Below are 13,441 nucleotides of genomic sequence, written 5' to 3' on the forward strand. Positions count from 1 at the left end.
AAATCTCATACTCATCTCGTATTATTTTGCCAAGATTCCTACATAATTTAAATAATTTTTTTTAATTCTTTATTAATTAAAAAAAATATATTAGCTTTTCTATAAAATTGTTACATGTGGCTTGGTAACTTTTTCCTTTCCAGCGTCATTGTGACATGAATTTTTATTTATTTTATTTAGGAATTTTTAAATCTCGGCTATCTCAATAAATATAGAGAAATTATTTTTCAAGAGAATATGGAAGCCTAGGCATTATCAGGCCTTAGGGCCTGTCATCAGAGTGATAAATTTTTTACTCTTTAACATTAGTATAAAATTAGTCAACCCGAAAAAATTTTGTTAATGATCCTTAAGATAAAAATAATTTTATTTAATTTATTTTCATACAATTTTAAATTCTCTATCCTTACCTCTGTTTTGCATAAATTCACTAAACTCCTTAATAAAGATACCAGTCTTGAAGATGTTGCGAAAGCGATGAAACCGGTCACTGGATATTCCAAATTTGTGGATTAAACTATTACTCGTCTTTTATTTCTATAATAAATTACAATGAACTTCCATCAAGAATTTTCACTTACAAATTAAAATTTATTTGATGAATTTGGAATCTGCTATAAAAAGAGATGTGTGGGTTATAAAAATTATATTTTTTTTGTTGCCATATCAGGTTTCCCCGATATTGGTGATTATTCTAGAGTAGACATCCCTGTCCTGCGCCAACCGGAACAGCTCCTTAACCCTTGCACACTCCCGCTCGCGGATGTTTCTCAACCAGGACATATGTTGCCTTCTAACTCCATGCTTTTCCTTCATGATTAGCTGTAGAGAAGTGCATATTTGCTTCCGCGCATGATGTGACCCAGATATGTGAGTTTTCTCTGTTTTATTGAGGACAGTAGTTCTTTTTCGGCACTGGCTCGTCTCAGCACCTCCATGTTGGTCACTAAATATGTCCACGGTATCCTCAGCATTCTTTGTTGAAGCTACATTTTAAAAGCCTCTAATCAGTTCATGGAGTACACTTTGAGAGTCCATGTTTCAACTCTAGATCAGTATTGACCACACATAGCACTTGACCACCATCTGTCTCAATTTTAAATTAAGACTATCACTGCAGAAGAATAATATTATGCCATTGAATGCTGATCGTGTTATCTCTATTCTGCAGCTAATTTCCCTACCTGGGTCCAGATCAGAATTGATTTGAGACAACATAATTGAATTAAAAAAACGGTATATATGTAAGATTTTTTATTCTTTAGACATTGGTCGTTTTTAGTTTTTTATAAATAGAATAAATACATTTTTTCTGATTACAAATATATTGTTGTACATTTTATAGTTGATTATATTTAATACAAAACATACTTTTGATTATTATATGAAATAAGAAATTAACATTAAATACATCATATTTATTTTATGCCCACTAAAATGAGATACATAAGACAATGCGTTGGATCAAGTCCTAGCATAAACATATAATTATGTCTCAATAATTACAAAATACTTCATTATATATCATTTCCATTCCGTCTTAGTTTCCTGGAAGTAAAATATAATATTAGGATTTTTTCATATCTTTTTCCTTCTTTTAAATACGGTTTATTATTGTTAGCTTTATATGTCTTATGAGTAATTCTCAGTATTGAAAAAACTTTGATGTTTCTTGTAAAATGCACAGAAGTGCCAGAAAATTAAATAATAAAAAATAAGTGAATTAATTTGTATGTTTTTACAACTACAGTCAAACTCGGTTTTTACGAGGAAGGTGGGACCGACTGAATTTGCGCGTTATAAGCATTACTCGTTATACCAGAGAAAGGTTGTTTTTTAATCCAATCACCTTTGCATATAGTCACTAAGTAAACAAATAAATATATGTATAGTTCATACCGATAATTAAAAAAATAAAACTATTAATATAGCATATTATGCTTTTATATATTAAAAGTTTTATTATAAATATAATAAATGCTTACAAACATACTATTTTCTAAATTTAAAATGCAGATAAATGAACATTCTTATTTTTCACAATATTTGCACTGTGAATAAGAAGATTTTTTTAGACACCTCAAGATTTTTTGCGCCACATTCTATTTCACAAATAATTGCCTCTTTTTCAAGAATTGAGAGACATTTTCTTTTGTTAGTATAATTCAAGGGTTAATTTTTAACTGATACGACATCACCTACTCATATTGTTTATTATGCACTGACCATAAAACATTTTTAAAAACTGGAAAGCTTTGAAAAAACTCTCGAAATAAGGATGTCATTCATAAACTACAAAAGAAGTTGACAATTGTAATATGGTGCTGAGCCGGTACTTACTGGGTTTACAAAACTTGGATTTTTTACACGCAATTTCAACCATGTGTGATATTTTTTCAATGTTTTTGGCATAAACACCAGTTAGGTACATAGACACTTAAATACATAGTGTCATAAACGTCTTCCGATCCCGATGCCCAGTGGCATCGGTCCTAAGTTAGCCGCCCGTTTAGATTTTATTACTCAGGTTCTTCTTTTATTTATTATGTTTATGAATGATTTAAGATTTTTTGCTCTACTGTTGACAATATTTTTGTTCGGTATGTGCGAGAAGTAGCTCGTTAAAAAAGTAAATAAATGTATGGAGAAAACCGTGAACTAACATGTCGATAAATATTTCCTCATTACATCTGAGATCTCGCTATTTCCGTGATCGTTATAACCAAGCTCGACTGTACATATTTTTCATTATTCATTATAAAGATAATTTGCAGTGTCTGTAGTAGGCTGGGCCAAAGCAAATCCGCGGGCCGTATGCAGCTTGGGAACCTGTTATATGCAGCTTGGAAATCTGTTATATGCAGCCCTCGGTAGTGCATATAATTTAATTGTGGAATACATTTTTAACTACGGTTAATATTTTATAAATATATTACGTGTTAATTTTTTTACTATTGTTAAATTACTCTTCCGAGAATCCAGATAAAATTGTTTGCAATATTATAAATATAAAATTAAGAAATGTTAATTTGGGCAAGCTTATTTACAATATTGCAATTTATTTGAATTAAACCAATATGACATGAGGAGGAATCCTGGTCCCGACCCTGATGTATGGGAGCGAAGTATGGATTTGGAAAAACAGGGATGAAAGTAGGCTGAATGCTGCCGAAACGCGATCTTTCAGGCGAATGTGTGGTAAAACTATGTACGATAGATGCACAAATGTTGAGATCCGTACATTGAGTAAGGCTGAGATAAACATTATCGACAAAATCAAGAAAGGAGCTCTACGCTGGTTTGGACATGTAGGGCGAATGGACAGCGAAAGAACGGCTAAGAATATTTACAATGCAAATTTTGATGAATGCAGAAATAGAGGAAGACCGAGAAAGACATGGCATGATCAAATCCAACAAATACTTGAAGATGGACATGTCAAAAGTCGGAATAATCGGCGCACGTGCATGAGAAGATGTATGAATGTAGAGGAAGCGAAATCTGTATGCGAAGATAGAGTGATGTGGTGTTCTATCCTTTCTGCCTACCCTTACGGAAAAACGGCGTGATGGTTTGTTTTTGTTTTTTTAAAATTCATATATACAAAGCTAAATTATTATAACTTAATAAATTTAAATAAGTATTATAATAAATATTTTATACAAAAATACCGAGATATATAACAAGGATCATTGTTTAAACATTTGCTAAATAAAATTTATCTGGATGCAATGTAAATTTAAAAGATAGCATGCTTTCTAAATTATTATTATATTAATTTTAAGTGTGCAGCATAAAATAAAGCTTATATGCTTAAATTTATTTGAATGAAAATTAGTTGTCGGTTTAACTTTAACTTTTCAAGGTCATAAATCACAACATTACAAGAAAATAATTTTACAGCTATTTTGTGACACTATAGTAAACTATTTGAAACTAGTATCAATAAAAAAACACTACCACATATGTATGTGTACATAAATTTGTTAAATATGTATATTTTTTAATTGACATCAACCAAGGCACAGAATTATTTCTTTTTTTCTTTTTTTTGCACCACAACAGGCCAGGAGGCCCAATTACAGTAATGAATTATATCATAGAACACCCAGGCTTGAGAAAAATCACGGAACCTTCCGTGCGTGAGTCAAGCGTCTTGACCACTACACCATTATATTATTATACTTACTTGTTTAAAGGTTTTTCTTTATAATTTTTTGTTTGACCTCGACGTGGTCTGGTAGAGAAGCTGGATTCAGATGATGATCTGCTGAAATCATAACTGTTCTGGTTATTAATCATAAAAAGCATTTAAAGTAAGTTTTAGGGATCTTTAATTATTAAGAAAATATTATTTACTGTAAGAATAAAACATCTTTTTGATATTGATCATAACATAATTGTGTGTGTGTGTTGAAATGGGTTTAATGTTATTTATTTTTAAATTACTCTGATTTAAATCAATCCATAATACTTTATTTGTGTCTGCTGCATTCGATTGACCAACCCATCTTTACTATCTTTGTTAGCTATAGTTATCTTTACACCGCTGAGTGTGGCGCTAGCCTTAGCGTAATATTTCATACTTTTTCATGTTTCCTTAAATTATTTTTTCATTGGTATGAATATTGTAACGCATAATTTTAATTCAGTTTTATTTGTATTTAAGATGGGTTGGTCAATCTCTAAATCTGGTCGTAGACACAAAAAATTTATTGTTTTTAAAATATTTTTACTAACTCTTTTGGTAATATTTTAACCACATAATTATTTTGGGATAAAATATTTATCCACAGAGAAAATAACTTAAACTAGATAATCATAGAATAAAAGATAGCTTACAATAAAACTGTTGAACCTCTGGAGCTCGGGGATCCGGAAGTCTGTGATTCTCTTTTTTGTTTAGGAGGTGTCACACCATCAAGGTGTTTTTCAGTGGAGCTAGTCCTTTTAGAATTAGATTGTTTTTTACGAGTTCTCTTTTGAGTCGGAGGTTTTTTTTCCATTTTTGAAAGAAGAACTTTCGCATTTAATAAGTGGTTCTTAACTTTTAATCTAGAATTTTTAATCAAATAAAAATGATTTACTGTATGTACTGATTTTTAAAATACATTAAACTATTATATCAAAGCTAAATGAGAAAATAATAGACTAAACATACTCAGTTTCTGTTTCTGCCATATCCGCTGTTGCACTTGGCTCTATACTTTCTGTTGATTTGTGGACATTTTTAGTAATGTTTGGTAAAACCAAAATTGGCGTAGATTGATAATCTGGTACAGAAGGAAATGTTTTATCAAATATTGAATGATCACCAGAAGAATTATCTTTGATGGAGCCATTTGTTGTTGAATCTGGTAACTGGGCATCTTCTATTTTATCACTTCGTGCCAAATTTTCATCTAACATTTTTTTTCTCTGTAAACAATTATTTTTAAGATATAAATAAAAATCAGTTGGCAACAATAAAAAAGCAAAAATATAAATTAATGCAAAATGTAACTAATAATATAATAAATATATTATGTTCTTCTAAAAGTACCTTGCGAGTGGAAACAAATATATCTCGTCGCGTAGATACATTATCAAAACGCCAACTTGGCCCTTCCAAAGGATCTTCTTCTGTATTTGATAACTGACTTTTTTGTATGCTGGAAAGAACATTACAAATAGTATTAAAATGTTTATTTGCAGCATTGAAAAATAAATTGAAACATTGATAAAGCAATTTGTTTTTAGAAGTTAATGAGTGACACTTGACTTGGTTGAGGTAAATTATTATTTTGAATTGAAAGAATGAATCCCTAATTACCTAACAATATTGTGGAATAATCTGATAAAATACTAAGACAATTATTTTTAGTTGAGAACTAAAACGAAACTGTAAATTTTTGACATCATATTAAAACAATTTCGGTTGCAAACAATAGCTTTTTTTAAAAAGAATAACAGCATTTATATTTGTTTTACATGATCTTAAAATATGAATCAAAATTTACAACAATTTCATTGAACTAAATCATCATTCCATGTCCGTTCCCTAGTTGGAGCATATGGTGTCCACGATGATCCTCTAGGCATCTCTGTTGGCTGCCAGCTCCTGTGCATCCTCCTAAGTCAGGTTCGGGTCTCGTAGTTCTGACATGAACTGCCAACGAACAGTCAGCCGTGGACTTCCAGGATGTCTAGAACCTGATGCCTTGCAAAGTAGGCAAGGGTGGTTAAGGCTCTCAGGAGGCATCCACAGTACATGGCCAAGCCAACCGTATCGCCTCCGCTTGATGACAGTTGTCACCGGAGTTTGCTGCGTCCGTTCTCTTATTACTTCATTCCGCACAAAGTCAAACCACCGCACACCTCAGTAGTTTGCTGTTTTGGGCCCTAGTGAGGTGCCACGATTCGCATCCATAGAGAAGAATAGGTGTTATGTAGGCGTTATATAGGCGGCATTTGGTTTTCACTGAGTAAATATACTGTTGAATGTGGCACCTGCTATTCCTAGCCGCGCTCCCAGTTCTTTTTGAAAGCTGCCATTTTCCATAACATCGAAACTCTCGACCCTTTCGATAATTTGGTTTGACAGAGTCAGGGGTTTTGGGCATCAAGAAGTGTTAAACAGTACATGGGTTTTTACAATATTGATTTTAAAGCCCATGCATGCGGAGTACCTATTTAGACTATCTACAGTGGCCAGAAGGCCCGTGACTGAATCGTCAATTACAACCGTATCATCGGCATACTCTAGGTCCCAGAGTTTTTGGGAGGAGGAGATGGATATTCCTCGTTCAAATGGAATTGACTTCCTTAGGATGAAGTCAATGAGGATTTTAAAAAGGAACAGTGCAAGGACGCAACCTTGACGAACTGACCTCAAACCAATCTGTGAAAACATCGTTGATTTAACTAAATAATGTATACTAACTACTTATCGTTGAAGTAACGTACGTACTTATTCTACATGTTTATTATTTTTATTTAAGCCTATATTGTTCCACATTTTATGTATGTCATTAAATTTATTTTGTGTATGGCACTTATAGTATATTTAAAAATGGAAAAGCCCCTAAAGGCACATAAATAAACAAACTAATAAATGAAATAATATATTCATAGAGAGTAAAAAACCAACCTTTTAGAATTGTTTTCATCCAATGTTCTACTTAATGCCACAAATGGGTTTAGTTTTGGTGAAGAAGACCACTATTTTTTGGAAAAATACAGACATTATTAGTAAAACACTAGTATACTTATGTAGGTACTGTGAAACAAAACAAAAAACATTTAAAAAAAACATTCTTAGGAACAAACATTTAAAAAAAATATATATATCATATAAAAACATTTCCTTTCCAAACCTAAAGGTGCATAGGGTACTGACCTTGACCTGACCTACTTTGACCTTAGCATATCTTGATTATTTCTGTTACAAAGATAAGATGATCTGTCTTATTCAGGTGCCAGTCCAGACTATGAAATATTCTAGTGTAAAAACACATTTCTAATGAAATATTTCATGTCAACCATACTGGGAATCAAATCTGAGACCTCTCGCATGGCAGCCAAACGCGTTGACCATTTGACCACGGGGCAGACAAAATAAATAAAATCACTTTGAGTTTATTATTATTCAATTAGAAATATTTATACCCTATAAGTGTAATATAAGTTAATATTACAAACTTACTTTGATAGAGTCAGATTCTTCAATTACACATTCTAACCTAGAAACAAAAACAAGCCTTTTATGAGAAGTTCTTCTATGTACAGACTTTATTAATGAAAAAATGTATATATTTGAAAAACAATATCTGGAGTTACCATGGATTACATAATGTTAAATATAATTTTGTTTTTAGAACTAACCGTGATCTATATTCAAATGATCCATCCGGAAGAAAATTTGTAGACTCTTTACTTTCATCTATAAATACATTGTTTTCGTTACGGTCTTCGGGGGTAGCTATAGAAACAAATAAACAATGCAACCAATTAAAGTATGCTTGTAAAAGATTGGATAATTAGGGCATTAGAAGCAAAGATAGCAACCTCTAAAAAAAAAATTTTTTTGGTTATGACGTCATTCTGTAGTTTATCAGCTTAAATTTTATAAAAATCATGAATTGAGGTTGCAAATGTAGTTTAAAATCATACTTCTGATGGTTTGAAAATAGTGTTTGGAAGCATAGCAATATCCATCAGCCATTTTTTTCGACCGATGACAGGCTTGAGATTTAAATTTTCAAAATGGCCGTGCCATACAAATATTTAAAAAGTTTTTTGAATTCATGTTTCTATTAAAGCTAATTTATTAGTGTCTTATAGTTTAAGTTCAGTAAAAATAATATTTCTAACATGAAGACTCTCTTTGGCATTAGAGTAGCAGTTTTTGTTATTTTTCTCGAAAACACCAAAACGGGAGTTTGCTATCTTTACTTCCAATGCCCTCAATTACTTTAATAATTTAATTTTTAAATGTGACTTGATTATGCATGATAGTTGATAAAGCACCAATGGTAGTAATGGTTTAAAACAAAATTTAAAAATATTGCATGGTTTATTGTACATATTTGTATGCAACTAGATAAGCATTTAACGAACCTTCTTCTGAATTTTCGGGTATATTTTGATTTTGTAAATTACTGTAATCTGGATTTGATACATCATTTCTTGTAAGTGATGTGCGAGAGGGTGAAGGAAATACTTTCTTAGGAGTTTTGTTAACAAGTCTGCTCGGACTGTCCACTCGACATAAAGAAACGCACAGATCTGGAAAGATATAATCTTGCACAAATTGCACAAATTCAGATAATTACAACAACAGATATTTTCTCTACATGTCCAAACCAACGCAGCGCCCCTTTCTTGATTTTATCAATAATGCTCATCTCATACTTACATAGTGCACGGATCTTGACATTTGTGCACCTATCTTTCATCACTATTTTTCCAATTCCATACTTCGCTCCCGTACATTAGGCTCAGCGCCAGAACTCCATTGTGATAATTAAGCAAAGTATAATTTATAAAATTTATTTTAATATTCTTACCAAGCATTTCCACCTGTTGAGGGGGTGTTGAATCTTCTCGAGAAGTATTTTCAGCATCTTCTTCAATGTCATTCAAGCTTTCAGAAGTCAATGATGCTAAAAAAAGATACATTGTAAAAATTTGAAATTTTACACACATGTTAAAAAATATGTAGTTATTGATAATAAAAAATAAAACTAAAACTAAAGCCTATTACGCATATATATTTAGGTATTCATTTTATATATTGCACCTCTCATAAAATAGGTTGTAAATATACTGTTCGATTAAAAATAAAATTGTCTCTTATCTCAAAAATTGTTATGATTAAGAAATTTGAACGCACGTCTACTAAAACTATGACAGCTAAAATTATAACTCTGCCCATTTTTCAGTTAAGTTATTAATAATGGTACTTCTTTTACTCTCATACACTATTATATTTTGTTTTAAAATCTTACATGTTGCAATTTTTCTATTTACCAGTTCATAAATATTTACAAAACAGAGATACATTTTAAGTTATATTGGTATTTTATAAGCACTATGTCAACTGTCACACAGAATGTTAATAAAATAGGGATTCATTCCAATTTGTAGCACTTTTTCAAATAAATATTTGCAAATTTGATTATATGTTACTATTAAAAGAGCTGAGCTCATTGTAAATGCCTAAACTTTCATATTAATTAAAAAAAACAAACATACCTTGGTTAAGATATAATATATATTTTATCTACCTTTAGATCGTTTAACTGCTAAAAGAGAAAATAAAAACATTTACCTAATGGTTCAACGGGTTCAAACACGGCACGAGATATTCGAATAACGGGCTTTTTTATTGTTATTCCTCGTATCATTGGGTGGACATGATTCACATTACCGGAGAGGACAGAGCTTTGGTTCGATGTCCGCTTTGGGGAACAAGAGCTTTCCAACGCTTCTGGAATCAATTTTATTTTTTAAGAAAACTTACAGATAATATGTCAGTTAACCAAACGTTAAAAATGGCTGCAAAATTGGTAACAGGCATTGATTACCTAAGTGCTAGGAACAAAATACATAATACAATATTTAATCATATTTTTTTAGCTAATTAATAAAGTTTTACATTTTTATGTATAGATCCAAATATAACTTTACATTTAAAACTTCGACATCAGTAATGTAGCAAGATGCTCGTGTTTAGAGAGGGAGTTTGTTTTACTTACATAGAAATTAGGACGGAGTGAGTGACGCGAAACATAAGTCATATGTTGAACAGTAATGGCTATTCTACAACCGTCCAAAAGTGTAAAAAACGTCACCACCATCATCAGATCTCAATCCTATTGAAAATCTGTGTCAAAAATTGGATGTCCGTTTGAGGAAACAAAATATTTCTAATGCAAAGGGCCTAAAATCATGACTGATGGATGAATCGAATACATTTGACGTCAAATACTGCGAAAAAGTTGTAACTTCTACGCCTCAAAAACTCAGGTGTGTTTAAAAATAAAGGCAATGCCCGACAAAGTATAATTTGTTTGCTGTTTCATGGATATTTTGTGTTTAAATTGGTGATGCTGTTAGATAGTGCTATCAGTATGAATATCAGCGTGAGGTGAAATTTCGTATTGGAGTGTGTCGTATTTTATGTATTATGTATGGATTGTTATTATTTCCAGAATAGAAATATAATAGTAGATGTGAAATCAAAATAGAGGATGAAAATATATATGATCATTTCACAGATATTCAACACAAAAATCCGTATGTGCGCTTGTACCAATATCACAGTGAGTCACTATATATTTTTAAGGTATCTGTACATAATACGTATTGTATGTAGATATAATTTGAATGAAATCCTTTGCACATAAATAAAATAAATGATTTTTATATTAATTCAAATTCGATTAAATACTGCATAGAATGAATTTCACGCAACACCCTTGAGGGCAAAATAATATGAAAATGGTGCTATATAAATTACTCATAATAAAAATACCTTTGGCGCACGCAAAATTGTTATATCAGCGAATAATTTACATATCCTCCAATTCATTTATGAAACTGTGACATAACTAGAAACATAATGATTAGCATTTTCGTACAAATTACATTGTATGGAAAAGACGAAATGTTTTTACATATACAAATAGATGTGACCAATGTCTTATGAATTTATAATGAAATTCAAAATTAAATTTATTTCTAGTGTAAAAGTATCCGCAGTAATAAAAACATTCTCACCATTGTTACTTGGCTGAACATTTAGAACATCGAGAATTTGGCGAATTTGTTCAGATCCTTTCACTATGTCCGTTAAAGAATGTGTTAAACTTTGCTTTATAATATTTTCTATGCTCCTAAACTTTAAGAGTTGGTCCCTATATCTCTGAAATAAAAAAAAATAAATGTCAAATTAACTTTCGGTTAGTTATTTTAAAATACATTAAAATGTATTACGATATTATCTAAGCTGGCAATCAACTATACTGTATAACTTTTTTTTAAAGTATACTATTGTAGAATTAAAGGGACAGCTGTTTTATTACATTATTTTCGCATATCAATTCGCTATTCTCTTTTACTATGGACAGCTTGTCATTTTGTAATTTAGTGTACTCGATGCGCCAAAATTGAAGTCTCTGAGCCAATTCCAAGTTTTGTATCTTCAGCTGTTGATTTATTTCTTCTAATGGTGGGTTTTCTTCCATTCTAGAATAAAATATTTTGGACTTTGCAGTATGTTTTATAGTGAACGTTTTGTACAGTAAATGAATATTGCTATTCAAATGTTTAACCTAAAAATGACCAAAAGCTTTTGATTCACGAAAAAAGTTTAGAATGAATCATTAAAACAATGTATAAAAATATTATTTTACTTCGAACCGTTAAAACAAGAAAACAAAGTGAAGTTGACAAATAGGCGAAGTGTTGCAAGTTAAACAATAGACAGTACATAAAAACATTATAATGCATAATATTAAACCCACAATATTGTAAATCCATGTAAGTTTAATTGTTATTTCTTTCTGTTAGTATTGTTTTTATTTTTATTATAATTTTTTAATTCATTTTACTAGTTTTTGGCCAATGTTATTATATTTTGGTAGAAGGCCTTAATAAAGGAAAAAAAAACTTGTTTTTGGCCGATGTTATCATATTTTGGTAGAAGACCCTAATAAAGGAATAAATATATATAAATGTATACTAATACATGATAATACATCGACCTTTGTCAATGATTGGTGGTATTCAGCGTCGTAGCTAGAGTCATAAAAGCGCCCTTGAGATTTGAATTTCATGGCCCCCAGACTTATTTTCTAGGAAGAGAAAGATAAAATACGGTAAAGAACTCCCCCTAAGGATTGCGCCCCTGCGGCAGTCACCTGCCAGGTTAGCCCCAAGCTTCGACGCTGGTTGTATTTAAAAATAATTTTATGAAATTCTCGAGAAATGGTATTCCTTCTGGAGCAGTACCGTTTTAGTGTGGTTTGACCTTTGTTCTCATTTTCCAAAAATCAATTATAAATATTTACTTTTCTGTTTGAATGTTTTCATAAGTAAAACTTTTGGTTCAGAATGCCTCTTATGTGCATAATTTTTGTTTTTATTTATTTATTTTTATTCGGGAAAAAAACAACAGTTTATTTTTTACAGAAAATAAGAAAATATATAAACGAAAATTGTGAAAACAGTCAACATAAATATTCTACAGTGATGTAAGCCATTGATTAAGTACATTATCGGCATCAAAATAAAAGCAATTTATCTTAGAAGTTACAAATAAAATAAAAATACAAAGATTTATTGACGGTAATAAAAATTAAGTAAATAGAAATAAATTAAATTTAAATTGAAAGAATAAGGAAAGAAAAAAGTGATCTAAAAATAATGTAAAAGGTACAAAATATAATATTAAACATACGAGTACATACATAATTACGGACATTGTGTACAAGAATTGTATCAGGAATCTTCTATATTTTATGTAGGAGAGGTTAAAAATTAGTCATTTTGGAATTCATGGTAACGACGTAACCTTGTTAAATTTACACATTATTTCTGGACGTAACGACGAAAAGGTGGACGCGTTAGCAACGGAGGCGGGTCCAACTTCAGAAAAATAATACGGTACGCGCGTATCTCAAATAAATTTCAACGCTTCTAAAAGCGAGTGATCTAGGTATTGCATGTCTAAAACATCCCAGTAGGGAGTAGGGAGGTGAAATCGACATTAACAAAATAAAAAAGAATGGCAATAATTTAGTTATTTATTTTACAGAAACAAACAGTCGACAATGATATAATAACATAAAAAAGAAACGGATTAAAGACAGAGCAGCACCAGTGAAGTTTCTAAATAAAAATCATATATATTAAATTGTGGTACAACAAAAGGGGTTTGTTCAACATTGATCTACAT

General features: G+C 30.8%; 1 protein-coding gene across 13 annotated transcripts; it reads right to left on the minus strand.

Annotated features, from left to right (window-relative positions):
- Positions 1–1,240: 1,240 nt before the first annotated feature.
- On the minus strand, positions 1,241–13,076 carry LOC148284129 (uncharacterized). Of its 13 annotated transcripts, none has more exons than XM_088242623.1 (14): positions 12,954–13,076; positions 11,568–11,730; positions 11,263–11,407; positions 9,812–9,967; positions 9,048–9,143; positions 8,599–8,766; positions 7,864–7,960; positions 7,685–7,721; positions 7,130–7,200; positions 5,543–5,651; positions 5,162–5,418; positions 4,843–5,055; positions 4,190–4,270; positions 1,241–1,548 (listed from the first exon to the last, which is right to left on the minus strand). In XM_088242623.1, the coding sequence occupies exons 1-14, from the start codon at positions 12,965–12,967 to the stop codon at positions 1,518–1,520; spliced, it is 1,638 nt and encodes a 545-aa protein (XP_088098749.1). In that variant the 5' UTR covers positions 12,968–13,076; the 3' UTR covers positions 1,241–1,517. The 13 variants fall into 13 exon arrangements, with proteins under 13 accessions (XP_088098749.1, XP_088098742.1, XP_088098744.1 ...); XM_088242616.1 differs by having other exon boundaries at positions 4,190–4,282; positions 9,812–9,970; positions 12,954–13,069; XM_088242618.1 differs by having other exon boundaries at positions 9,812–9,970; positions 12,954–13,068.
- Positions 13,077–13,441: the final 365 nt, after the last annotated feature.

The sequence above is a fragment of the Micrasema longulum genome, unplaced genomic scaffold (genome assembly GCF_059751315.1).
Source record: "Micrasema longulum isolate JH-2025_06_02 unplaced genomic scaffold, ASM5975131v1 h1tg000147l, whole genome shotgun sequence".
NCBI lineage: Eukaryota > Metazoa > Arthropoda > Insecta > Trichoptera > Brachycentridae > Micrasema > Micrasema longulum.

Bases quoted from the DNA above. Each gene is read 5' to 3' on its own strand.
- LOC148284129 (XM_088242616.1), bottom strand. The intron at 9,144-9,811 runs GTAAATGTTTTT...ATCTTTTTTTAG, and splicing joins TGAACCCGTTGAACCATTAG to CATCATTGACTTCTGAAAGC. The intron at 7,722-7,863 runs GTTAGTTCTAAA...TTTTGTTTCTAG, and splicing joins TCATTTGAATATAGATCACG to GTTAGAATGTGTAATTGAAG.